At 38.4% G+C, this 27,898-nt stretch overlaps 4 protein-coding genes and 1 non-coding gene across 8 annotated transcripts; 2 read left to right on the top strand and 3 right to left on the bottom strand.

The window, feature by feature from the left end:
• Positions 1-8,051: 8,051 nt before the first annotated feature.
• LOC106438186 (protein PHYTOCHROME KINASE SUBSTRATE 1) lies at positions 8,052-9,602 on the top strand. The gene has a single exon (XM_013879272.3). The coding sequence runs from the start codon at positions 8,299-8,301 to the stop codon at positions 9,523-9,525; it is 1,227 nt and encodes a 408-aa protein (XP_013734726.2). The 5' UTR covers positions 8,052-8,298; the 3' UTR covers positions 9,526-9,602.
• Positions 9,603-11,760: 2,158 nt separating this feature from the next.
• LOC125582764 lies at positions 11,761-11,957 on the bottom strand. Its single transcript, XR_007320218.1, has one exon. It is a non-coding gene; the product is annotated as a U2 spliceosomal RNA (small nuclear RNA).
• A 16-nt stretch (positions 11,958-11,973) lies between these two features.
• On the top strand, positions 11,974-15,026 carry LOC125581259 (probable hexosyltransferase MUCI70). Of its 2 annotated transcripts, none has more exons than XM_048746348.1 (9): positions 11,974-12,187; positions 12,479-12,689; positions 12,779-12,811; positions 12,889-12,987; positions 13,060-13,394; positions 13,872-14,083; positions 14,166-14,422; positions 14,494-14,672; positions 14,763-15,026. In XM_048746348.1, exons 2-9 carry the CDS (start codon positions 12,485-12,487, stop codon positions 14,835-14,837), a joined length of 1,395 nt encoding a protein of 464 aa, XP_048602305.1. In that variant the 5' UTR covers positions 11,974-12,187; positions 12,479-12,484; the 3' UTR covers positions 14,838-15,026. The 2 variants fall into 2 exon arrangements, with proteins under 2 accessions (XP_048602305.1, XP_048602304.1); XM_048746347.1 differs by having other exon boundaries at positions 12,014-12,187; positions 12,463-12,689.
• Positions 15,027-15,832: 806 nt separating this feature from the next.
• Positions 15,833-18,020, bottom strand: LOC125581260 (protein GAMETE CELL DEFECTIVE 1, mitochondrial-like). The gene is made up of 3 exons (XM_048746349.1): positions 17,408-18,020; positions 16,359-16,548; positions 15,833-16,246 (listed from the first exon to the last, which is right to left on the bottom strand). The coding sequence occupies exons 1-3, from the start codon at positions 17,947-17,949 to the stop codon at positions 16,037-16,039; spliced, it is 942 nt and encodes a 313-aa protein (XP_048602306.1). The 5' UTR covers positions 17,950-18,020; the 3' UTR covers positions 15,833-16,036.
• A 1,094-nt stretch (positions 18,021-19,114) lies between these two features.
• LOC111213998 (F-box/kelch-repeat protein SKIP11) lies at positions 19,115-21,350 on the bottom strand. 3 transcript variants are annotated; one of them, XM_022715842.2, is made up of 3 exons: positions 21,138-21,349; positions 20,963-21,014; positions 19,115-20,870 (listed from the first exon to the last, which is right to left on the bottom strand). In XM_022715842.2, the coding sequence occupies exon 3, from the start codon at positions 20,763-20,765 to the stop codon at positions 19,419-19,421; it is 1,347 nt and encodes a 448-aa protein (XP_022571563.1). In that variant the 5' UTR covers positions 20,766-20,870; positions 20,963-21,014; positions 21,138-21,349; the 3' UTR covers positions 19,115-19,418. The 3 variants fall into 3 exon arrangements, with proteins under 3 accessions (XP_022571563.1, XP_022571561.1, XP_022571562.1); XM_022715840.2 differs by having other exon boundaries at positions 19,115-20,815; XM_022715841.2 differs by having other exon boundaries at positions 19,115-21,014; positions 21,138-21,350.
• Between the last annotated feature and the right edge of the window lie 6,548 nt (positions 21,351-27,898).

Below are 27,898 nucleotides of genomic sequence, written 5' to 3'. Positions count from 1 at the left end.
TTAATAGGTGTCTGCTGGTTTGGCCAGAGGTGAAACATTTGACGATTGGATACGTGAGATGGTCGTTGGACCAAACTTTGTTGTGAAGTCATATCCGAGATTTTGTACTCGAGGATATGCATTCACAACTCAGAAGAGGAGACGTTCGAGTACGACTTATGATGCTGGCGTTTGTTCTGCATCAGGAGATGATGTATACTACGGACACATACATGAGATTTTGGAAATTAAGTATTTGGGCATGGTTGGATTGCGCTGTACTGTTTTCTATTGTGATTGGCGCGACAACACTCCAGATCGAGGTGTGAGAACAGATGCATTTGGTGTTACATCAGTAAATTCGAGGCGAAAGCTGCAATATTATGATCCTTTCATTCTTGCTTCTCAGGCCGATCAGGTAATTAAATGTTAATTATTCAGAATGATTCATCATCATGTGTATTAATTTATAATTTTTCTAAATGTTACAGGTTTGTTATATCAAGTACCCCCGGGTAAGGAACAGAGATGATCCATGGGTTACTGTTACAAGACTCAACCCGAGAGGCCGAGTTCAGGGAAGTTCTGAGCTGGAAGACCCACTACAACCAAGCACATCCGGCAACTTAAGTGCAGCAGAAGATTTAGCTGGAGTTGGCCTTGTAGTCGATTTAACCGACTTTGGAGAGGAAGCCGTCGTTCACGTAGAGGATGAACCAGTGATTGGAGAGTTTCACCAAGATCCAGATTCAGATTCATCTGGTGATGATGACTCGGAAACAGACTACCATTGAACTTATTTATTTTTTTTTTAAAGAAATACCGAGGAAATTCCGAGGAACACTTGATATAACCTCTTTCCTCGGATAATAGTTATTTGGTTTATCTAGCAAGGCAAAGCTGAATACGAATTAAAAACTACTCAGAACACAACCAAATAAAACGAAGAAACCATGTAAAAGAAATACGAACTCATAATTAAGAAACCCAAAAAAAAACTCAGTTCAAAATTAACAGAAAATAAGACCATAAAACGTTAGAATAGAAAAGAAAATAAAATAGCCGGTGATAGCTCCTACTCCTCGTCTCCTGCTCCAGATGTTCCTGCATCGTTGGGTCTCTTGGACCTCTTTCTTACCCTGTGTGTACCACTCGAACCCGAACCAGAGGTGGATGGAGAGTTGTCCCGATGAACTACATCATCCTTTTGGCAACGACACGGCCTGATACGTGAAATGGCAGCCCAGATCTTGTGTAGCATGTCGTTGTTTGTCTTTATGCTCTGATCTCTCCAATGTTGTTGCTGGCGCGAAGTGGCGTTCGGTGGAAGCTCTTGCAGCTTGTACTGGCTGGAGTCTGATGGGAGTAGCTGATGGGGTTGTGAATCATCTGGAATGGCTTGTGCAGCCTCATCTTCTCCTTCTTCATCAACCACGCCCTTGCCTTTGGTCTGATATTTTGGCGTGAAGAAGGATGGCTTGTCTACTAGTGCGGTAGCAGGGGGTAGGAACTCAACTGCAGCCTCTGAAAGTAGAGAAGTGAGACCGATCTGAGGTAGGTGGCAGTAGAGTGTTTTCTTCGCTCGGTCCTGGAATACGTAGACGTAAGGACCATCCCGATGGATCCTCGAGTGGGGACCAGCTATGAACTCCTTACTTACTAGAGAAATGACATCCAGGTAGTTCCAAGCAATGTTGTTCGATCTGTCCAGTGCTACCTGCTGGTTCTTGCAGTCTACACCCACATGTCTAAGGATCCGAGTAATCACTGCACCAAATCCACATGCATTGCTCTTTTTTTTGGTTACTTTCCCCTTGTATCCTGCTAAGTTTGCGGCCAGCACCGCTCCCATGTTGAAGGCAGTAGCAGGTGGGAATGTAGAGTTTCCAAATGCCGGTAGCAAATGCCTCACACCTTGGTACAGGAGGCACAACTCCCATTGCGTGACTGATGCGGCTGTGGTTGTCCCGTATAGCAATGAGCCAATGAGGCGTGTGGCATATCTCAGTACTGGGCTCCGGATAAGTGACTCCTTTGCCTGAGAAGATCTATAAACCCCTGTGCCAATCGTTTCCCAGAAGTTCAACAGCTCTGAAGTCCAATAAAGACCAGATGTCCTCTCCCCTGCACTCAATCCAAATAGTCTGCAGAGGTCTGTGAAAGATACCTCATAGTATACTTTCTGCACTACGAATGCCAGAAAACCTTCCTGATGGCTATCATCGGGACGGGTGACGTATGCGGATGCTATGAACTGGCGTACCAACTCCGGATAAGTGGGTTCGTTGAGGTTGCATAGTTGGCCTAGACCCATGTTCTGGAACAGTCCTTCAATGTCTGCTTGGATTCCCAATATTGTCATCGTCTCAGGACATGCTAGTTGTGTAGCCGGAACGGCTACCTTCTTCATGTTGTTGTAGTGGGTGGTATCAGACTTATCCCACTTCTTTGGCCTTTGCTTCTCTCGCTGAGACGAACCCTCTTCTTGTGTGTTCTTCTTTGCTGACATTTTCGTGCGCTTCATTCTCTACAAAATAGAATCATTGCTCTCAACATGGTTATAATCAATTAAGAACTCAAAGCAACATGAAAATGAAAAGCGAAATCGAGTTGTGATAAAAAAAAAACCAAATTGAAAAAAATTCTCAATCCCTAAATCATCTCAAATCCTGTTCCAAACTCGTTGATCACAGACAATTGTGTTCTATTCCATGTTTAAACATCTGTTTCATGCATATTTGATCAAGGAATCAACACGGAAATAAGAAATTCACAAAACCCAAAAAATTGCTCAAGAACACGATTTCAGAATGTGGAGATTCGCGGAGTATACCTGTCTTAGGGTGAAGACGAGTGTAGGAATCAGGTAGAGCTCGAAAAATCAAGTGGAATGGAGCCCAAAATTGTTCAAATCGGATGATTATAGAGAGAGAAAGGGGGGGGGGCGAATTATAGGGGAAATCGGAGGGGATGAGAGTTCTAAGGTTTAGATCCAGAAAAGGTCGGGTTTTGCCTTATAATTCTGTTTTCCGAACACGCATCGATCGATGCGTTTTTGTTCTATAACGCATCGATCGATCACAATCTTACGGCCCGGTCCATCTTTGTAATCGATCGATTTGTTTTTGTTCAGAAACGCATCGATCGATGCGTTTTTAAAAAAACATACAAGATTTTCCGAGGACATTACGAGGAAAAATTGAGATTCTCGATCGATCGATGGGATACTCTCATCGATCGATCTCAATCTTACGGCCCGGTCCATCTTTGTAATCGATCGATGCGTTTTTGTTCTATAACGCATCGATCGATGCATTTTTAAAAAAAACATACAAGATTTTCCGAGGACATTTCGAGGAACAATTGAGATTCTCGATCGATCGATGGGATACTCTCATCGATCGATCACAATCTTACGGCCTGGTCCATCTTTGTAATCGATCGATTTGTTTTTGTTCAAAAACACATCGATCGATGCGTTTTTAAAAAAACATACAAGATTTTCCGAGGACATTCCGAGGACATTCCGAGGAACAATTGAGATTCTCGATCGATCGATGGGATTCTCTCATCGATCGATCACAATCTTACGGCCCGGTCCATCTTTGTAATCGATCGATTTGTTTTTGTTCAAAAACGCATCGATCGATGCGTTTATTTAAAAAAAATTACGTTTTGAAACCCCAAACACTAGTTCCTCGGAATTTCCTCGGAATTTTTCCTCGGAATATTCCGAGGAAATTCCGAGGAAGAAGAGGGTTTCCTCGGAGTTCCCTCGGAATAATCCGAGGAAATAGGGTTTTTAAACTGAAAACAACGTTTTGCCGTTTGAATAACACCTATATAACCCTTATTAAGTGTCTTACGTTCATTATGAAGTCAAAAATTTGTTCCTTACCGTATAATTAACACTTTTCCGATTGTATGAACGAAATCTCGCAACATAAGACAAACACTTATACCTTTTAATGAACGGTAAAGGGAATACTTTCAATTAGTTTTGAAATTTTTTATTTCATGGTTTATGCTCATCTATACAAAGAATCCTCAATGGTATGCATTACAATTGTATAAGAAATGAAATACGGCAAAAAAAATTGATGTTTTGAAACCCCAAACACTAGTTCCTCGGTATTTCCTCGGAATTTCCTCGGAATATTTTCATTTTACCGGGCAAATATTTCGCGAAAATTGAAATTAGAATTCCGACGGAATTCCGACGGATAATATCCGTCGGACCCTAGGTTTTATAACCACGAGCCACTTCTTCTTCCCCATTTCTTTCTTCTTCCTCTGCGCAAATCCTCTCTTCTCTCCGGCGATTTCCCCCTGAAATCCGACGATATCTCCGGCGATCTCCCTCTTCTCTTACACAAATCATGTAAGGACCCTATCCCACTCTCTTAGGTTCTATTTGTTAGGTTTTTGTGTGGTTTTGATAGATTTTTTTTAGGGTGATTGGTTAGGATTGTGATTTGGTTGTATAATAGGTTTAGAATTGTGATTTGGTTGAATGATTTGTTTTGTTGAATTGATTTAGAATTTTTTTTATTTTTTTTTTTCTATTTATAAAATCGATTTTTGTATTTTACAAAACGATTTTTCTATATAAATTCGATTTTTTGGACTTTACAAAAAAAAATTTCTATATAAATTCGATTTTTTGGATTTTACAAAACATTTTAAATATCTATAAAACTTTTTTTGTGATTAAAAACTATTATTTGGGATTTAAAAATAGTTTTAATATATATATATATATTAAAAATATTTTTTTGTAATTATTAAACTATTTTTATTTATTACAACTATTTTTTGTTTATTAGAACTATTTTTATATATTTATTAAAAATTTTAATATATATAAATCTTTTTTTGTGATTAAATTATTTGGGAATTTTTTTTTTAAAAAAATTAATTTATATATTTCTGTATTTATTAAATATATTTTTTAAATTTACAGGTCTCATGATGATCAGACCCGGCCTCGACAGCGTCGTGGTCGTGGTGGTACGGGGAGCCAGTCTCGGGATTCCAGCCATTTTCAGGATTCCCCTTCGCCCCACAGCTCCAACCATACATCTCCCTCTGCTGCACCCGCTCCTGCTCCTCTCGCTCCCGCTGCTGCATCCGCTCCTGTTCCTCCGGGTCCTCCGGGAGTGATGCGTGTTGCGGAGTTGGTTCAACAGCCCGGTCGTGACCATCTTCCGTATCTCACTCCGTATCCACATGGACGGGGTCAAACATGGTAATTAAACATTTTTTTTCTTTAAATTTGGATTCATTATTAACCGTTTGTTCTTTTAATAAGGTTCAACCGATCCGGGAACGGGATCAGCGCATGGATCAACCGTATGATGTACTCGGCCCTCGACAGTGGACATCCGACTTTCACTCACTTCCCAACCGACAAGCAGGTTCTGTGGTTTCGTCAGTTTGCGGTAAGTATTCTAATTTTTTACTTATATTTTTAATCTTTAATATAAATTTTCTACTAATTGTGTTTTTTTTTCAGCAAGAGTTCAACTGGAATTCCGATGAGACGCTCTTTATCTATCACCACTTCGTCCATAAAGTAATGGACAACTATGGGAAGCAGATCCACGAGTGGAAGAAGAAGTGGGAAATCAATAAGGTTCGATTTAATTTATTAAACCATTTTTTAATTTATTAAACTATTTTTTAATTTATTAAATTTTTTTTTTTTTTTATTAAAAGGTCCCAAAGTCGATGAACGACACGGTCTGGAAGGAGTTGTGTGCGCATTGGGATAAGGAAGAGACGAAAGAAACTTCTTCCACCAACTGCACCAACCGCAAGAGCGACCGTAAAGGGAAGGGCATCTACAAGCATAACTTGGGTGCTCAATCTATTGCCACTCTCGGAGATCGCATGGTAAGTTCAACCGCTTTTTCTTCAATTATTTGAGTTTCAGAATTTAAATTTATTGTGCATTTCTTCTAATTTCTAATGTTTCTTTAATTTATGTTTTTTTTCAAGGCGGAAAAAAATGATGGCGAGCCGGTTGATGATCTCGCCCTAATGAGGAGGGCGTATACCAACAAGAAGACCGGCCAGATTGATGACGGTCTTGTGAGGGACGTGGTCGACCTGGTCCAAACTCAGGTGGTAGACGAAGTGTCTCAGCTTCAAACCGAGGATGACGCTTCGACGGCTTCGACCAACTTGTCCCGGTTTCGAATCAACGAAATCGTTGAATCCGTAAGTTCTTTGTTTTTAAAAGTTCAATTCATTTATTTCTTGGTTTAAATTTCTAAATTTGGTTTTTTCTATTCAGTCGGTTCCAAAGAAGAAGGGACGTTTGGTCGGTTTGGGTCGTCGCACCCGGTCGGTTCCCCCTTCTTCTGCACCACCGCCCTTTGTTGATCCAGAAGTACTTACGGCCCAGTTGAAGGACAAAGATGATCGTATATCTTTGTTAGAGACCCAGATGGCGGCTCAACAGGCGGGCTATGAGGCACAGAGGAGGCTGAACCAGCAAATGATGGAGATGATGCAGAGGATGTACCCGAACGAGGTGTTCCCAGACGTGCCAGACCCGTAGTTTTTTTTTTTTCCACAAACTCGGAATGTTTTATTTTTATTTGTGAAACTTTGAATATTAATTAATATGATTTCAATTTTACTTTTAATTTCATATTTTCGAATTTAAATTTCAGAAATTTTATTTTTTTTAAAAAATTAATATTTTTTACATTCCGAGGAAATTAATTATATTTTTCACTTGATCGATCGATGCGTTTTTGTTCAAAAACGCATCGATCGATGCGTTTTTTAAAAAACGTTCGGGCTATACCGAGGGACAGGTTCCTCTGTTTATTCTGAGGAACTTTTCCCTCGGTATATTCCGAGGGACATATCCCTCAGAAAATTCCGAGGGAGCCGTCCCTCGGAAAATTCCGAGGAACTGGTCCCTCGGTATATACCGAGGGAAAAGTTCCTCGGAATAAACCGAGGAAAATGTCCGTCGGTATACTCCTATCGATCGATGTATATATGTCCAAACACGCATCGATCGATGAACTTCCGAGTAATTATACCGACAAAGTTCTCCCTCGGTATATTCCGAGGACATTTCCGACAAACTAGTGATCCTCGGAATTTCCTCGGAAATTTATTTCCTCGGAATTCCGACGGAAAATTCCGAGGGATTTCCGAGGAAAAAATAAATTCCGAGGAATTATTTCCGACGACGTGTTTCGTCGGTATGTCGTCGGAATAACGATATTCCGACGAAATTCCGACGAATTTTTCCCTCAGAATCCTTGATGTTTTCTTGTAGTGCCTATTTGTACGAAGAGTTGGTTTATTTTCGAATTTAAAATATTGAAACGAGTGGCATATGTTAATCGTACGTATGATGTGGGTTAACAAGTTTGTGCAATATATTATTTAATTTCAACTATCTATAGTTATGCGAGCCTAATTGTATATGAGATATTTTATATGTGTGAATAATTGAATTAAAATTCTGGTCTAAGACCTATGATCATAACTTTGTAGGACTAAGAAACGCATCTGCAAGTTAGGAGATACATAACGCATTCTGTAAAAGACATAATTACATATATGTAGAGCTTTTTTTTTTTTTTTTTTTTGTAACTGATACATGTATGCATCTTTCGAGCTCTACATGTATGCAGAGCTCGAAAGATGCATAAAAGTATATCGTGGTTATCAGGCAGGTCCATCGTTAATTATGGTTATATATAGTTAAACTGCGTTTGGAGTATAGCCGTCCATTATGTTGTGTCGGCTGGGTAATATTTTTCGTCAAAGATGTCTGTCTGCTGAATTACCATGCATGCATCCGTTTTAGATAATTACGCAGGAGACTAGTAGTCAACATGGATGGATATATCGTCGCTCTTTGTAAAATGTAAAATGTAATTTTCTAAAAAAAAATCTAATGATTTTATTTTTCAGGATAAACGTTAGTAATGATGTTTTTTAATAAAAAATGATACTTATTATAAGTCACTTTTAGTCATTTTCAAATAAATTCCGTAGTTATTATAATATATCACTTATTTTGCGGTCACGGGATAACACCATCGTTATAGTATTTAATATAATTGACAGACATTTATCCAAGAACAATATTTTTATATTCAGTTCACATACAAACAACTGGCCAGTGTCTCAAAGTGGAACCCAGTCACAGTGATCATAACACTTAAGCTTCATAGAAACCAGCTTTCAAAACTTTGTCATGTTTCTTTATTTATACTCTAATCTAATTCACACACCAGCAAAGAGAAAAGAAGAAGATAATCAAAGCAACCCTATTTAAAAAAAATGGTGACCTTAATATCATCATCTGCTTCAACACCAAAGATATCTTTTGATTTCACCAAGGACAACAACTATCCCAGCCTCAATCTCCCTGTCTCTTCTTCTCCTTCTTCTTCTTGCTTGAGAATCAAGGAAGAAGCTGTTGTCGCAACCAAGACGCTCATGGAACCCTGCAAACCCCTAATCATTAACAACAATCCTATAGATGATCAGGAGCTTGGAGATGAGAAGAAGGTGGTTAAGAAAGCTCCTGAAGAACCAGAGATTGGTGTGTTTGGAGCTGAGAAGTACTTCAGTGGAGACATGGATTCAGACCAGAGTTCTAGTGTTCTGTCTCTGACAAAACCCGAAGTTGAGCGGTTTGTTGTTGAAATGAAGCAGACAGAGAAGAAATCTACTGGAACGGCGAGTGTATGTACTGAATCAAGCTGGAATAGTCAGAGCTTGTTGCTTAAGAACAAACTGGTGAATAGCTGCAACGGTTCCTTGCAAGACAAGAAGACTAATAGTGGTCAGATTCAAAAGGTGAACAACAATAAGAAGAGCTTTCTCTCAAACCTTAGGTGTAAATGCTGTTCTGATGTGGATGATAAGATCTCGGTTAAGAGAAGCTCTGCTTCCACTGGGAGCAAGATCGAGAATCAGATGAGTTCTTTAGTGAATCTGAACACAGAACTGATCAAGATTCAGAAGCAAGAAGACTTGGTGCAGAGGAAGTCTCCTGAAGTGTTTGGATCTCCTGTAACTATCGAGAAGAAACTCACAATGCCTCCATGGGAATCAAGAAGTGAAGGGAGTGATTCTAGCTCGGATCTGTTCGAGATAGACAATCTTACAGGTAAACCAAAACCTTTTCTTACAAGGCAAGTAAGTGATTATGCTCCGAGCGAAGTAAGCATAGAGTGGAGCGTAGTGACAGAAAGTGCAGCAGGTTTCTCTGTTATGTCAGAATGTGCAACAAGCCCTGTAAGAAGAAACCGCTCTTCTCATATTCCTCGGGTCCCTACCAAAAATGCACCGCAGATTCGGAAAACGAATAGCAGCAGCAGAAGTGGTGGTTTCTTGTTGAGCTGCAAGAGTTATAAATCTGTTATGGTTTCTGGTGATTCAGACAGAAGAAGTAGCATGAACAAGAACAAGACATCCCCAAGTTATGTTCCAAGATTCCCAATGGAGACTACTAAACCTAAGAGTTTTGAAACACGAAGAAAACTCACAGTAAAACTGTAAAACTTATGTAATGTCTTGTTGTGTTCTTGATCACAAAAGAAAACTCAAAAAGTGGAATTTGGTTAGAAAGTCAAAAACAGCATTTTAATCAAGTTAAAAACAGAGATCCGGAATGCAGCAAAAATGATTAGACAATTATAAAACAATGGCTCCACCACGTTTTGTTAATTGTATAGAGAGATAAAAGTTTTGTCAATTAGCTTCAAAGGGTTATAAATCAAACGTTTGTCAGAAAGAGCTATTAATGAGGAAACTTAAATAATGAAAGTGTCATTTTACCTAATATATGCAAAGATCATGACCCTAAAGGCCATTGTTTGTCTGTGATAAAGGCAAAGCAGACAAAAACCTTAACTGTTTCGTTGAATATAGGTATGAAGTGATGTGAGAGAAACTTAAGAACCAAAGGGCCTTACTAAGAGAATAAATGCAAAGAAGATGTATGTCTTTGTAGCCAACTCATTATGGGAAAAGACTGAATTTACCCAAAGTGATATTATATATCCACACTCATCTGAACCTTCTCTAGAGGTAAAGTGTTGATTCTAAAAATGATCTAAATTTCAGTCCACCAGTAAAAAGACCGATATTCCTTTTAAGATTATGAAAAAAAAAAAAATTTAGCTGATTTTCTAAAAAGAAAATAAATATCGGGTTTTGAAGTTTTATAAATACATACGTGTCTAAAACATTGGTAAACTATTCATTGACATAATCAACTTACGGACTCTAAAATTGGTATTTGCCCCAATCGTGTTTTGTTTCTAGATGTTCTAGCTTTCTTCGGTACCTGATTCGGGTTTGTTCAAAACAGTAAGATTTCAAGAAACATCATGGATAAAAAAAAAAAACAAGACATCAAAGCTAATACAGTATGGGTTTGATCCAAAAATGTATGCAGATGTTGATGAAGATAAGCATTGTATCCTTCTCAAGGAAAATAATTGAGGTTATAAAATATTAAAGTAAATTTTAGAATCACATCATGATCTAACTACTCAGTCTCCATATGTGGAGAAGAAAAGAACAGCAAAAGCAAGAAGACGTTTTGTACTCATTTTTTTTTATTGGTTGGCCATGCTTCAAAGCGCCCACCTACTTTTATAAGGCAAGTGGGTACGGAAAATCGGATCCCCACATGACAGAGAATGTCTGAGAGAAGTTCTTATCTTACTTCCTTCAGAGTTTGTGGTGAAACATTCACTTTCTTGAGGTGAACTGAAAGCTGTTCCCATAGAGACACATGAGAAGCAGAAGACTCTTGCGTTTAGACTATAGAGAGAAGAGTCTTGTGTGGTCGCTAACTAGTGTGATTGACAACAATTGTATTTCCTTATCTAATTGATACTAATCTCTGTATTTTACATGAGTAGATTCATCGGTGTATGCATATATATATATGCTTGTAAGAACTAAAGGATAACAACACATAAGATGAATGCTACATGATGTATGTTTTGTATAGGCAACGTTGTACTAATCCATTTAGTTTACAAAAAGCTATTATAGTTGTTTCTCCGAGGACTAGCTTTAGTTTTAGGAGTTATCTGTGCTTTTAGCCTAATCCAAGCTTTAAAGCAACGAGCTTGGTCCAACATTAATACAAGTTATTTGCACAGATTATAGTTTATATAAAATTTGCTTATTACCCGGATCTTTTGCAGAGGGAGATAAGATCATAGAATCTAATATAAGAGAAACTGAACATCAAAATCTCTCCATCACAATTATAAGAATCTCTGATTTACAAATAATGCTTCAAATATTCAAAGTGGCCCCAGCATATGTGTTATTCTGAAATTTGCAAATATAACAGGACATCTGATATGCAATCGGCATCTCAAAGACATTTAAAAACGCGTAACGTAAGGAACCAAATGTGCAATGTTATCTCTCGGTCTAGATTTTGATTACAGTATTGAGTCTTAAAAAGAAGTTCGATAATTAATATTCTGATTAAACTAATGCCTAAGGAAAAGATGGACTTTTTCACAAATTCAAGTGCATAGACGACTCTTAAATTGACTCCAGATATTAAACTGATAATAATCTTAGCCTAAAGAGGCCCAGTAAGCTAAACATCGTTTAGGCCCAACTACACCATTATAAGATAACATACCAATTAGCCCAATTCGATTAATTATCCACTTACATGAGAAGAAAGTATAATCCGATTACCGGGTTACAAATTAAATTCTTAAAAGATGAGGGATCCAAAATTAAACTAGAGATTTGGCAGGATGAGCCAGACCCGTGCAATAGTGCAACGCATGGACGACTCGTGAAAACCCAGATAGCAAGCTATCTTAACGGGCTTTCTCCCAAAAACAAATAGAGTTAATATCGTGTGAACCGATGGCCCACATATCAGATATTAAACTGATAAGAACAGATACTACACTTGATCTTAGCCAAAAGGCCGAGAAAGGTATGAATTGCTTGGTCCATCAAGCTTCTCTTATATACACACGCTTTGAGAATGAACTACTCGTACTCTACCGATGTGGGACAAATAAGAAGACCTCTTCGGAGATATTATTAATTAATTTAATAAGTTAATTAACCTATTTCTCAACAATTGGACATTAACTGTAATAAAAGAACAATTAATACACTCTCAGAGTCTTTCCATGGCGGTGAGCTAGAGAGATCTTCGAATCAGGTAATAGCTTTTCCTCTTCTCTCTTTCGAATCTGGTCTTTGCTTCTCGAAAAGTTTTTGATTTGTGCCAGAGATTCTTACAAATCTGAATCTTGGATCTTGTCTGAAAATTCATGTCTCATTGTGTTCTGTGAGATTCTTGTTCTTGTTTGAGTAATCAAGAACGGCGAAATCACATGTTTTTGGAATGAATTTGGTTGTTAATTTAGAATTATTTTGAATCCAAGCATCTATAAGCTCAGACATGTTAAATTATTGATTGGTATGAATCTTCAGGTGTTGGTTGGTGGTGGTGATAATGTTACCGGAGAGAAGAAGCACGGTTGCTTCTTCTTCTTACCAGAACCCTTCTGGTCAGAATGATAATTCATTTCTACTTCTTAGAAGAGGAAAAAAGTTTGGCGGTAGGATAGGGAAGTTGAAGCTGTCACACTTGTTCTTCTTCTTCGTCTCGCTTTTCTTCTTCTCTTGCATCTTCTCTGGACATAAACTGCTCTTTCATGGTAAAGCTTTAATGTTTAAGAGAACAAGTTTGATAGAATATTTCATTAATTAACTAAACACTCTTTTCTTGATTTGGATTTGGTGTTAGGTTCTGAGTTGTTACCTCATTCCGAGCGAAACCGTAAGCAAACTCTTTTCTTGTGTTATGGATTTGTGCTAAAAGCTATTGTGTTAAACTGGATTTTGATCCAAATGTAGATCACTTGAAAACTCATCTCTTCACGTCATCGGAGCTTGATATGGGATTAAACTCATCCCACATCCAAAAACCACCAGGAAGCAAGAAGAGAAACAAACGTATATAGATCGTTTTGAATCTATACTTAGTTTCAGTTTTGTTTCTTGAATTAAAGCTAAATTTGTTTGCAGATTTGCCTTGTGAAGTTCCAGTTGCTGAATCTGTTAATCACATACTCGAGCCTAGGGAGTATTTAGATTCCAAGCCCTTTTCGTTAGGCTTTATAGAGACAGAGACATCTGATAAGCCTAGATTTGGAGGGCATCAAACACTCAAGGAAAGAGAGAGGTCTTACTCCGCGATAAACCAGACAATTCACTGTGGTTTTGTGAAAGGAGGACTTCATCAAGGTAGTGGATTTGATTTGAGCGAAAAGGATAGAGCCTACATGAAGAACTGTCTAGTCTCTGTGTCTTCTTGCATTTTTGGAAGCTCTGATTTTCTAAGAAGACCTGCAACCAAAAAGGTTTCAAACTTTATCCTTTAGTGAAATATTCACATGACACATAGTAGGGCTGGGATTTTTAACCTACGGAACCGAACAGAACCAAAATTTCGGTTAGTTCGGTTCGGCAGGTTTTATAAAAAAAAATTTGGTTTCCGGTTTGGTAATCGGTTAGTTCGTTTTTTTTCAAAAAAAGAAAAAATGTTAACCAAATCGAATTAATCAAAATTTTGAACCGGAGTAACCAATATTATCCAAAATTTGAACCCAACTAATTGAATTAACCAAAATTTTGAACTGAACTAATTAAAACTACCCGTAATTAACGGACTTTACCTAAATTTTTAAACAAAATATAATTTAAACCAAAATCTTCTGTTAGTTTTGGTAAAATTTTTGAAAACAGAACAAGCCGAACCGAATTATCCGAACTACCGGAACCTCGCAGGCCACATAGTATTCATGTAGAGCTCTCATTTGCTTTTTTGTTCTCTTCAGATCAGTGAGTTCTCAAAGCGAAATGTTTGTTTTGTGATGTTTCTTGATGAGCAAACACTATCAAAACTGGCTAGTGAAGGGCATGTTCCTGACAAGCAAGGCTTTGTTGGTCTATGGAAAACTGTAGTAGTAAGCAATTTGCCTTACACTGACATGCGGAAGACAGGGAAAGTTCCAAAGTTTCTGTCACACCGCCTTTTTCCTTCTTCTAGGTGAGGTTAGTTTACTAGTACTCAAGCTACTGAAACGCTTGAATCAGCGAACCAATCTTCATTACCTGTGCTTTTCTTTCAGGTATTCGATTTGGATAGACAGTAAGATGAGACTTACTACAGATCCTCTGCTGATAATAGACTTCTTCTTATGGAGAACAAAGTCAGAGTTCGCTATCTCAAACCATTATGACCGACACTGTGTTTGGGATGAGGTGGTACAGAACAAACGGCTCAACAAGTACAACCACACTGCCATTGATGAACAGTTTATGTTCTACCGATCAGATGGACTAAAAAAGTTTGACCCTTCAGATCCTAACTCTCCTCTTCCAAGTTGTGAGTTAATCAATCATTCATTCACTTCTCTCTTACCAATCACGTTAACCCTTTTTGTGTGTGTTTGTTAGATGTGCCCGAAGGTTCGTTTATAGTAAGAGCTCATACACCAATGTCAAACCTATTCTCATGTCTTTGGTTCAATGAAGTTGACCGGTTTACATCACGAGATCAGTTGAGTTTTGCATACACGTACCTTAAACTTCAGAGACTCAATCCAAGTAGACCATTACGCCTTAACATGTTCAAGGTAAAAACATAAATAGAGATTGTATCATCTGTTTCAATTTCATGAGCAAGTAAACGTTGATGAGATTGTTGAACTTGGTTTTCATTTCAGGATTGTGAGCGTCGAGCATTGACTAAACTCTTCCACCACCGCGTAGACTCATCACCTCATTCACCTCCTGCTTGATTGATTAAGTAAAGATAGGTTTCTACATATGTCCATAAACTATTCGGAGTACGAATATTTGTTTACTTTTAGCATCTTTTCTACTTCTAGTCTTAGCTTTGAAGGAGATGAAACATGGAATTGCAATTGTGACTGAGTCAAGGCAGAATCTTTTTGATTTTTACTAACAATTCATTCAGTTGCCGCTTATGGTTTAGGACACATCCTGGGGGGGGGGGGGGGGGGGGGGTTGTGTTATTCTGTGAACTGCTCATAGCAAAGGCCTATATCTTTATACATTTGTGATTACTGTTTTCCTTGATGGTAATCACAGCAGTTCAATCCCTATAATGTGTGCAATAATTTTAACAACTTTAGGAATTTTGATAAATTTAATCAGCCTAATTGAACTTGTAGTTTTCTTGTATAAAATAAAACTAAATCAAATATGGAAAAGCTTCTTATCTAATCAAAACTGAAACGTAAATTATGTTGCGAAAAATTCATATAATCAAAAGTTTGCTCAACGTTAACAGAGATGAAAAAGCTCCCAAGTTTTGCTTAGGTAAGCCTATTTTGTTTAGGAGTTCTTAGTTTTTAATAAACAGTTGCAATAGGAATTGTAAATGGGGATGTAGCTCAGATGGTAGAGCGCTCGCTTAGCATGCGAGAGGTACGGAGATCGATACCCCGCATTTCCATTCTTTTTTTAATATGTTTATTTATATTATTTAATTTTAATAAAAACTTTCTAACTTTATACATGGAACAGGATGTAGCTCAGATGGTAGAGCGCTTGCTAAGCATACTGGGAGGAAAGGGGATCGATAAGCACAGCATCTGCTTAGTTTTTCACAATTTTATTTATGCTTTGATAGGCTTGTTGGCTGGCCCTCTCTACTTGAATCCTACTAACTCTCGCTTATTTCTGCTTTTTCCCCAATATTTTTCTTTTCAAATTGACTAATGCTGTTTGAACAACTATCGTCAGATAACTTAGATCATACATTTTCAGGTGTTCAAAAAATGAAACTTAGATCATACATATAAAATAACTGTAACTCTTCAGTTCACAACATCAGATTCATATCTGCAAACTAAGGATCTAAAGCGTATTGTCTTTAACGTGACATAATCTGTAGATCCCTGTAAACAATCTCACAACATTGTGACACTTATAGAACCACTGTCATTTGTCATGAACTCCTCCTTCTTAAGTCTCACAAATCTCTGTTTGACCGACGCTTGAAGGTACTGAGACTACCAGTTTCTTCTTTAAAGGGTTGAGTCGAAACATCGGACAAAGCAGGGAGCCTAGAAACACTGCCTTTGCCTTTTCTAGCATTTGGACCAATCACTTCGATCATATATCTCCACCCATCAATCGGTCTCCTCCTGCTGAATATGTGTTGCTTTATAAAACTAGCTATCTGCACACATCAAAGATACACATATCAATTAACGTCGAATTAAGCTACGTTGCAGTGGGTATGATAACACATTTGATGAATCAAATTAAGGATTTTTTTTAGCGGGTGGTACCTGAAATTTGCAGAAGGAAATGCGGCGATCGAATTCTTGGAGAAGAATGTCTTCTTCTCTTTGTGACATCTCCCAGAGATTTCCATCTTGTTCCTTTGTTGTTGATTCCCAACCATCAGGCTTGTTTTTCAATTCTGATCCACTTGAGACTTCCAATTTGTCGAAATCATGGTCTACCGAGTCGAAAATCCTGAGTATTGAAAATTCAAAATCACCAAGAAGCACACTGACCATCAAACACATTCAAATTTATATATAAACATAACAAGCAAGTGAGGATATTAGAAACACCAAGAAATCCCAAAAACAATCTCTGCAATGTTTTTGAGTTAAACCCAATGCAGTAGATGATCATGAGCATATCACAATCTTCTTCAAGGATTTAGCTAAACCTAAACCAACACGACACGATTCCTCCTCAGAGCAATCTATGTATGCTAGACGAACATGATTCACATTGTGCACAAGAAAGTCACAATCTTGTCCAGAGCTAAACCTGAATCACCAGGACTCGAATCCTCAGAGCAATCTATGCATGTAAAAATCTCAACTAAATCACAGACCTAGTAAGTGAAGATGACGCAAGACAAACAAATCATAGCTATTGCGTTATCTTCACTGCAGTTACTAGGTCTGTGACTTATCTAATTCATGAAACAACACTATGCTTTGTTTAAGATTCAAGATACAGAGCTTTAACTAAACCTATAAATACCAGGACTCGATTCCATGAAGCAATCTATGTATACTAAATGAACATGCTTCACAAAATCACGATAGGGCTTTAGCTAAACCTAAATCACCAGGATTCAAATCCTCATTGCAATCTCTGTATACTAGATGGACAATCAAATCACAATCTTTAGCTAAACCTAAAGCACCAGACTCTAATCCACATAAACAATCTCTACAATGCACTATATAAAGATGCTCTTCACCAGAAGTCAATCCTCAGAGCAATCTCTGTATCTTGAATCTCAACCACATCATAATAGCTAAATCACAGACCTAGTAAGTGAAGATTAGTGCAAAAAAAGAAGAATCCTTACTCAGAGCAGCTATCAAGAAGCCTATCGATATCATCAGCACCTCCACCACCAGATCCAGAATCATCCCCCAACTTAGCTTCCTCCATCTTCTCAATCTCCTTAACCCACAAAGACGCGTGAACTCTCTGCTTCTTCAACCTATAATCCTTCTTCATCGTCTCCACGCTGTACAGCGACTCTCCTCCTCCGATCTCCTTCCTCTCTTTCTTCTCCTCCTCCTTCTTCCCGCTCTTCCCTCTCCTCTCGTCCCAGTGCTCGTTCATATCCTCCACGAACGCCTTCGCCTCCACGTCGATTTCCCCCTCCGTGGAAGGGAAGTTCACGTCCGTCTCCCACGGCGCTCGGGTCTTGTCGGTGAGATCGTCGGGAAGCCAAGCTGATTCCCACGCGTCGTTCCATTTGTCGTCGTCGTCGTCGTTTCGGGGCTTTGTGGACATGAAATCGGCGAGGATTGAAGGGACGGTGTGCGGAACCCTAGAGGAGATTGGGTGCGTGATCGTTGCTCTGGTGATCGATCCTACAATACGGTGAAGAGAGTTCATCTAGATTAGAAAACGAAAATGGTAGCCTTAATGGCGTTCATCAGATTTTTTTTTTTTTTGCGCTGAGTAGAGAAGAAGAAGCAGCTTAAACCCTTGCGGGATTTAGAAGATGGGCCTTAACTATATTGGGCCAATTTGATAAATGGGCCTTTCTTCAAACATGTTAACTGAACCTCTAGTATTTTTGACTTCTGAATGTAGTAGACTACTAGCTTTGTGCTGCTTGTTGTGTTAAGTTTGGATTTTCGATTTGAAAGATAATTTGAGACAACTTTTGTCGTTCTTGTTGTACTAATTTAAGCAACTTGAAAAGTTAGTTAACTTTTTGCTAACTTGCAGTAATAATTATAAAAAATCGAATTTAAAAATTAACAAAACATGAAATCAACTAATTGTAAGAACTTAAAGGAGATAACAATGTTAGATTTGTATAAAGTATTCTTATGTACTTTTTAGAGGAATACTACATTGGAGGGAAATCTATTTTTCTCTTTTTGAACAAAGAAATTATAGAGGTGTGAGTTGAGAAAGTCTTCACTGAATCTTATCCAAAAGAGTAAGAGAAATGCAAATTGTACCTACTTTAAATTTTTAATATCCGTATATGACTGTTAGTATTTCTATTTGGTTATAAGATTTTACGTGTCTAAAATTTGAATGGGAACTATATTTATAATAGGTTGTATCGTTGTATCATAATCTCGGCTCAAGTCTGATAATGTGTGTGTGAGAGTTGTAACTTGTAAGTTGTAACTTGCAAGTTGTAACCGATAAAACAAAAATTAAAAATCGTCGCATTGTTTTCTACAGCAAAACACGACAATTTAAACAGCCTAAAAGCTACATGACCTAAACGAAGAGTCCAAAAACATTCTTAACAAAACTGCAACTTGCAAGCAACACGTTGAAATATCTTAAAGGACACGTCCATCAAGCCTTTAGCATTTGCCCTTTCCTTACCCCAGCAAAAACAAAACAAAAGTGACACTTATCTTTTGTCCTCATAAACATGACAAACACTTCAAACAAATGCTGTAAAGTGAATCCAACGATTGTACTTGCAGAAAAAAAAAAAAACTAAAGCAAAACAGAAACAAAAAAAAAAAAAACTCAAAAGCAAAAAAAAACTATATGAACAAAGACCAAAAGATGGTTTACACAAGAAGATTCAAAAGTAGATTATTATAAAACAAATAGATTAAAACACATACAACAATGTTAACCACATCTGGCAACCTCTAAAAAGCTTCAACCTTTTAACCAACTTATTATAACCTGTTTCAGTTTTCTTTCTTTCCTCTTTTGAGACTTGTCTCTAACAATACAGAGATGGTTGTATTCAAATCGAATTTTTTTTGTAAGAAAAACAAAATATGGAACAAGAATAAGAAGTAGCATAAAGGTTGGAGCTTGGAACCTTCAATGGAGTCTTTTCAAATGGAGAGTAATATTATCAAATATGTGTTGTTTCAGCAACCCATCACTGCGCAATTGTACACAAAGTTAGGAGAATGTTTCCTATCAAGCAACGTCCACTGCGGTGGACCACCGTCGCTCGGTATCCAAGAGTTCAGCTCTATAAACCCACCTCCCGAGTTCCTCGGCCCACCTATAACAATCAACCTCTCCCCGCAAGCTCTAAAAGCAAGCCCCCATCCGTTAACCGAGCCAGCTCTCTCGGGCAACCTCCCAACGGTTAACCATCTCTTCTTCTCCTTGTCATACTTCCTCACTTCCATATCCGCGTGATCAGCAGCGTACAGTTGGTTATTCACAACAGCAACGAGAGGAGGCGCGTCGTTGGCTGATGACACATCAGCGCGGCTCCTCGGAGGCGACAAGTCAGGGATATGAGTCCATTTCTTGGTGTCCAAGTCATACTCTTCGCCGCAAGTCAAGAGTTTGGAATCAGGGCCGCCGATGCCGCCGATCACATAGAACTTCCCGTCCATGAAAACGCCAGAACACATCTTCCTCGGCTTGTTCATCATAGGAAGAGTCGTCCAGGTTTGAAGCTCGGAGTTATACATCTCAGCGGAGTCAAGAATCTTCCTCTGAGAATCAATTCCACCGGCGAATATAGCAATCTCTCCAAGACTGGCGGAACCAAACAAGCACCTCGGAGAGTTCATCTCCATACCGGAAGACCAAGAGTTGGTTAGAAGGCTGTATCTGTATATAACGTAAGAGGAGAAGCCAGCTTGCCCTAAGACGAGCAGATCCGTGCCGACGGCTAGAGACTCCTTATCTGCACCCATGAAGGTGACACTAGAAGGCATTGTTGGCAGCTGCATCCACCTCCTCTCGACCGGGTCGAATGCGACCCATTCCAAGGGCTGGCAAGAGAAGTAAACCCAATGCTCCACGAACCCGTTCTGTCTCCTTAGTCTATAGATCTCTCCACTCTTCACCAAAGAACGAAAATTTCGACTCAAGGAAGCAATGGAGCCGTAGTCAGACCGTGAGCAGCGGATCAGACAGTCTATGGAGTTGTCACGACCAATCTCGTTGAAAAGAGAATGAGAATCTGTCGACTGGTCTCCACCGTTGTTGTTAGAATCAGACTCTTGACTCGTCCCTGAATAGTCAGAAGAATCGCTATCGTACTGAATCGAAACCCCCATTAGTTTAAGTGACTTGGTGGGTCTGATCTCGCTAGCAACCTCCAAAGCTCGTTTGCCATTGCTGAGCTTATCACCACCATCATCATCATGCTCTGGAAACATGAAAGAGTTGGACCAGGATGATTCAGAGATGCGAGAGGTTGAGAAGACCCTTGAACTCAAACACGAATCTGGTGATCGTTCTTCCAACATGTCTTTCAAAAAAGCTTTGGAATCGGACTAAAGTCTTCGACTTTGGGAATCTAAACCAAACACCCAGATGAGAAATGGATTCAGATTGCAGATTCGACCAATACCCTAATCAGATTAGTCATCAAGAACAAGGAAAATTGCCAGCTTTCAAGATCTAGATCTCCAATTTCAAAGAAGAGGGGGAGAAAGAATCGAACCCGGAAACTCAAAACAGCGAAATCTTCGATCTCGATTTGTTCATAGTTCCATCTGCTCAAGAAAGAGATTAAAAATTGTTCTTTTAAGACGAAACAAAAGGGTGTTTGGTTGGTAATTAACTGATTATTATAATGATAATCACTAAAAGAATCGGTAATGGAGGAAAGAACTTACGAGATTGGATTAAGGAGAGAATAAATAATCAAATTTACACGCCTCAGAGCTGTGTTTCTGTTCTTCGCGTTTATATCTATGTCGTCTCTTGGATTCGCTTTGCGAATCAGAGTGAAGCTTTGGTTTCTCAGAGGCTCGAGTTTAAAAAATAAAAAAAATTTGAAGGAACAATTCTCTCTCTCTGACTCTCTCTCTTTTATTCCTTTTTTTTTGTTAACTTTTTTGAAAATTATAATATGCAAAATTTAGTGCGGTCAAATAAAAATTAAAACGGCTTAAGATTTTTTTACTGAAAAGAAAATTAGTTTATTTATTGAGAATTTGAGACCAACACAAAACTATCTCAAGTTGTCAACTAACCCAAAATACTATTACTCCCTCCCTTTCGAATTAGATGTCGTTTTAGAGCAAAATTTTCGTTTCAAAATTAATATCATTTTATGATTTCAATGCAAGATTTATTAACTTTTTATTCTAATGTATTTTTCTATTAGTTAAAATCTTGTTATTTGTATTGGTAATGATGTTTTTATCTAATAAATAGATAAATTTAAATATTTTATTAATCTGTATGTCGAAGTCCAGAACGACAAGTAAAATGAAACGGAAGGAGTATAATTTTTCCTTTAAAATTTTGAATAAGCAATTAGCCACTTTAAATTATTAAAAAGTACATAATATGTTATCTCGGCTAAAAATATACTATACGGAGCATGTTCAGAAACAATTGCTTTTTCATAGTTTGTGATAAAATCAGGAAGAAAAAAAAATCTACTTTTCAGCGTTGAATGCAGATGTTCAGAGTACTTCAGCTGTTCATTTTCAGTCGTCAAAAGGAATTTAACTACTTGCAGATCAAAAAGGTATTTCATTGAAACTCAATATTCTTTTTTTTTTAATTATCACCATCCTCTTTATTATGTTTTTTTTTCTGTCAAATATCTATATTATGTTTTGATAACATCATAATCCTATGCATTATGAAAGTACATTGTAATGAGATTTATAGATCATAAATGATATTATGTTTGTGTTTGGAAAAAATGGTATTATGTACAAAATGTCAGACTATAATCACACCATTTTTTGAAGAATTAAGCCAAAATTTATACATCTCGTTATAACTAAGTGTATTATTTTTATTTTTAAGTAATTAATTATATTGAGTTGTGTTACAAAATGTCAGACTACCTCTCTGTCCATGACTTTCTCTACTGTGTTTTTTTTCATTGGACGGTCTAGGCTTATTTATCCGTGTGTGGGGTCTTTAAAGATTGGTGTTTGGCGGTCTCTTCATCATTTGTGGAGCTTTCCTATGCGCTCGTCTTTGGATTCGAAGTCATCTTTAGAGGTTTTATGCTGGAACTTCTACAGTTTTGCTTCTCTTCTTGTTGTGGTTCGTGTGAAAGGTGAGCTTTGACACTTGCTTTTTGTTTTGTAGCCGACTCTTTAGCTTCTTGGTTTAAGGCTCTGAAATGTATCTTTTGCAATTTAGCAAAAAATTTATCATTTGTATCCTTTTCTTTGTATCTTGATAACGATGAGCTTAAGAATTGTTTCGTGTGTGTTGTATCTCTCTTTAAGTTAGTGCAAAGTTGGTAAAAAAACAAGATATGAGAAAAAATTGACTATAAAAAATTCTAGAAGCAATGCGATGTATTTGTTGGGGTAAAACAAAATGTTTGTTTTTTGTTGCTTTAAAATCTTTCACTTTTAAAATGATTTAATGAAGTGAGTGGATAGAAGAGTTTGTAAGAAAAAAGCAGTCTCCACGTGACGTGATTCTTTTTAATTTCTTCACGTTCTTCCCACATTTCTACATATCTTACGTTCACATTCTTTACTAACATCATAAGATAATTCAAACTGTGATTTTATTTTATCAACTTAATAGACATATTTTTTTTAGATTCCATACATGCCCAATACAAAAATACCAATCAAATCATACGATAGAGCAATATACTCTGGCGTCAGCTTTTGACGCGTTCGCCCTGATGGAGATGACGTGCCAAATTACGGTACACATGGTTTTTATCTCTATATATGGGCGTCAAATGCCGCGTTCAACACGTGCGCAAAATAGTTATATAATTAGGAGAACTTTTTTTTTTTTTTTTTTTATGACCAGGATGGGTTCGGGCCTTCGGCCTTAATCCCCCTAGACCTGGGGCCGGCCTGCACTGATACCGATAACATGGCGTAAAGCACCCCTCCCCATGGGAATCGAACTAGGGGTGCAATAGAACCTACTCCAAGCACTAAACCACTAACCCAACGCACCTTGAGTTAATTAGGAGAACTTGTTAGATAACTATTTTGAGAACTTGTTAATCAGGAGAACTTGTTATATAATTAGGAGAACTTGTTAGTTAACCTTTTCTGTTTTCTTTTTCTTTAATTGTTTTTCTCTTTTTAATTTTGTAGATAATTCTATTTATGCTTTTTACCCTTTTTTTTGTTCGAAAATTAAATATGATGTGACAAGTTATTATTGGCTAGGTGATAGTGGACACAAGAATTATTCTTAAGTTAATTAGTAATATAACTATTCAACTCAATTAAGAGTTGAAATAACTATCCACATATATTAGGAACATAAGTTTATTTGCACTGTATGCGAATATCGTGTGATCGGCACTCGCTAGTATCTGAATTATTATTGGTAAGTAGTTCTGAATTTTATGTAAATCTTTTTTATGGAAAACACTGAGTTTTCTGTAAATTTTTTTTATGGAAAACATGTGTTTTATATATCATTCAGGTTTATGAAATTACAAACTCAGATTGAGTATGTAATGCAAGAATATTGTGATAGTTTCAATTAAAAGAGTTTAATAAGATCATTAACTGAACTGGAAAATTATGTAGGGTTAAAAATTTATAGTTCAAGTGGTCTATGAGACAAATTTTAATATTACATGATATAATTTCACATATAAAGTACATGGGAGAGTATATGGAGAGAGATTACGACTCCGGCTCTTAAACCTCCTCATTGTTAGAGAATATATGATTAAATATAATTATATATGTAAATATCTTTGTGATACACCAAGACTCTTTTATTGTACGATATATATTCTCTCGTCAATAGTAATAGAAGCATGAAGTTCTCCCAACTTACATAGTATTGTACGCTAAACCTAGCCTCCAAGCTAAGCACTCGATCCAACATCCGCTCTCTTCATCTCTTTTCCCTCTTCTTTTATCTCTTATTTTTCTACATCTCTTCTTCAAACCATAGCCGCCCATGCTTCTCCTAACGACAAGCCATACAAAATCTCGCAAATCAAAGCGTACATTCCTATCACGCTTGACATGACAAAGCTCAACTATGATAAATGGCGTGAGCTTTTTGAAATCCACTGCGTAAGCTTTGGTGTTGTCCAGCACATCGACTCCGACAACAGAAAAAAAGTGGAAAGAGCACGATGGACTGGTTAAGATGTGGATCTACGGAACCATCTCTGATTCTATCATTGACACTGTTCTGAAAAAGAACGCTACTGCTCGCGATTCATGGCTTTCCATCGAAAGTCTGTTCCGCGACAACAAAGAAGCTCATGCCCTTCAACTCGAAAACGAGTTGGACACCATGGTCATCGGCGATCTCTTCATGAGTATTGCAAGAAGATGAAGACAACCACTGATCTCCTTGCCAACATCGATGCTCCCGTTTCCGAACGCGCCTTGGTCTCTCATCTATTGAACAACCTCTCTATCAAGTTTGATTCGATTATCAACGATGTTCAGCATAAGGTGCCATTCCCGACTCTCCTTGAAGCTCGATCGATGCTCCAGATGGAAGAGACCGTCTCTCCAAACAACTCAAACCTACAGCTTGACATCATGACACTCCATCTTCATCAACTGTTCTTTATGTTGGCACTGAAGGAAATCCACGCAACTTCAACAACTCTGGCCGTGGTAACAGAGGACGAAGTCGTGGCAGTGGTCGCTCTCGAGGGAAAGGTTGCTTCACCAAAAATTGGCAGTAACATCAAGGCAATCCCTACGGAGCGCCATGGTACTATTATCAGCAGCCTCCGGTCTATTCCCCATTCTCACCATACCCTTGATATCCAGCGTATTATCCCTACTCGCTAGCACCATACCAGCCTCGCTTTGGGAACACATGCTAATCCGGTATTCTAGGCTCTCACCCAACAAGGCCTTCACATGAAGCGAACATAGCTCAGCAGGTCACTACTCCTCAAATGATACAAATCCCTGCTGCTCTCAACCATGCCTTTTGTACGATGACCTTGCAAGAGCCGGACAATGCGTGGTATATGGACTCTGGAGCGTCCACACATATCACCTTCAACACAGGTAATCTACAATCTCTTTTTTATAACAGTACCACGACTCATGTTACTATTGGTAACAGATCCTTAGTTGCCGTTCTTAACACCGGTAATGGTATTATTTCCTCTCCTTCACGATCCTTTGCTCTTCGTAATGTGTTGGTCTCTCATACTATCGTTAAAAACTTAATTTTTGTATGCAAGTTTGTTACAGATAATTTTTGTGCCGTCGCATTTGATCTTTTTGGTTTCTGTATAAAGGACTTGCAGACTCGGAACACTCTGCTCCGATGTGATAACGTGGGTCCTCTCTATTCAGTGACACCTTCTACACCTTCCTCCGCTCACTCCGCTCTTTCCATCACGTCACTGGATAGCTCAGTCTGGCACAAAAGGTTCGATCATCCCAACCAGTCTACTCTCTCGCATTTTTATCTACTTTTTTATCCAGCATTCCCAAAACTGACTTGACAACCTTGTGTCAAGCGTGTCAACTTGGGAAGCAAACTCGTTTACCATTTTTTTATTCAAACACTATCGTTACTTCTCATTTTGAAATAATCCATTCAAACATTTGGACATCTCATATCTCTAGCATTAGTGGGATGAAATATTATCTTATCGTTCTCAATCATTACTCTCATTTTCTTTGAGTTTATCCTCTTCATCGAAAGAGTGAAACATTTAGCAAATAATTGCACTATTCTAATTATGTGCAAACCCAGTTCAACCGACAAATCATCTCTACAATGCGACAATGGTAGAGAGTATGATAACCGTATGTTCAAGGAGCACTTCACCTCAACATGCACACGTTTCAGATTCTCATGCCCACACATATCGCATCAAAACGGTCGTGCATAACGCATGTTACGCACTATTAACAACATGATTCGTGCAGAACGCATGTTACGCACTATCAACAACATTTCATGCATCCGCTCCACTAGTATATTCGGTCGAAGCTCTCCATACAGCCACTCATCTCCTCAACATACTCCCATCTACGGCTATCAACAATGATGCGCCATACAACCGTTGTTCAAGACGCCACCAACATATCAGCACTTACGAACGTTTGAATGCCTATGCTATCTGAATCTCTTACCCATGACAAAACATAAGCTGGCCCGACGTACAGCACCATGCGTCTTCCTTGGGTACCCTACAGATCATCGAGAATATCAATGCCTTGACATCACCACTAAACGGATCATACTCTCTCGCCACGTCGTCTTTGTTGAATCGGTATTCCCTTTCACCCACTCTTCTACTCAATCTAATTCCAGATCTTCTCCATTACTTCTTCCTCTTCTATTATTTGTCCTACACAAAGTGCTACTGCACCACCTGCGTCTCCTCAGCCTCCATCTCCTTCTCCACCTCCGTCACCTCTAGCTCCTTCTCCACCTCCATCACCACAAATGCATCATGCTCCACCAGCTCCTCTTCCAACCACCCATTCTATGGTAACTCGAGCTAAAAGTGGTATCGTCAAACTGCGACTTCCCGTGTGTCTTCACACTGATTCTTCTATTTCTCCTTTACCTTTATCTCATGTTCAGGCAGCAAATGATCCTTTTTTGGAATAATTCTATGCATATAGAACATGATGCTCATATTAAAAAAAGAAACGTGGATTCTTGTGCCGCGTCCAAAGAATACTAACATTGTGCGTTCTATGTGGATGTATAAACATAAGTTTAATGCAGTTGGAACTCTTAAATGCTACAAGTCCCGCCTCGTCGTAAATGGGAAATATCAACAACCAGTCTTCGCTTCATATGCTTGCAAAATTGGCTTTCGACAAAGCACCTCTGATAATTCCTTGTTCGTGTTCTACTCTAGCTCAAACCTCGTGTATCTTCTCCTCTACGTAGATGACATCATCCTCACCGCCTCTTCTACAAGCCTCCTGCAACGCATCATTACCGCACTCAGTTCCGAGTTTGAAATGTCCGATTAAGGCCCTTGACATCACTTCCTCGACATTACCGTAAAGAGAGACGCTGATGGTCTTCAATTTCATCAACAAAACTATGCAGCGGATATTCTTCACCGAGCACACATGTCCAACTGCAACCCATGCCTGACTCCAGTTGATACCAAACAAAAACTTTCTGCCGACGCAAGCCCACCGGTCTCTGATCCTACTCTTTATCGAAAACTTACCAGTGCACTTCGGTACCTGACATTCACTCGTCCCGACATATATTTTTCGTTGCAACAAATATGTCTCTTCATGCATGATCCGCGAGGACTCATTTCCATGCTCTCAAAAGGATTCTACACTACCTAAAAGTCACTATCTCCTATGGGATCAAGATGACACGATCCCAATCTCTCTCAATCACCGCTTACTCTGATGCAGATTGGGCCGGCTGCCCCTCTACTCGATGTTCAACCTCCGGTTACTGCAACTTCCTCGGCAACAACCTTGTCTCGTGGTCT

The sequence above is a fragment of the Brassica napus genome, chromosome C2, assembly GCF_020379485.1.
Source record: "Brassica napus cultivar Da-Ae chromosome C2, Da-Ae, whole genome shotgun sequence".
Lineage (NCBI taxonomy): Eukaryota > Viridiplantae > Streptophyta > Magnoliopsida > Brassicales > Brassicaceae > Brassica > Brassica napus.
This window is presented reverse-complemented; position numbering and strand designations above follow the sequence as displayed.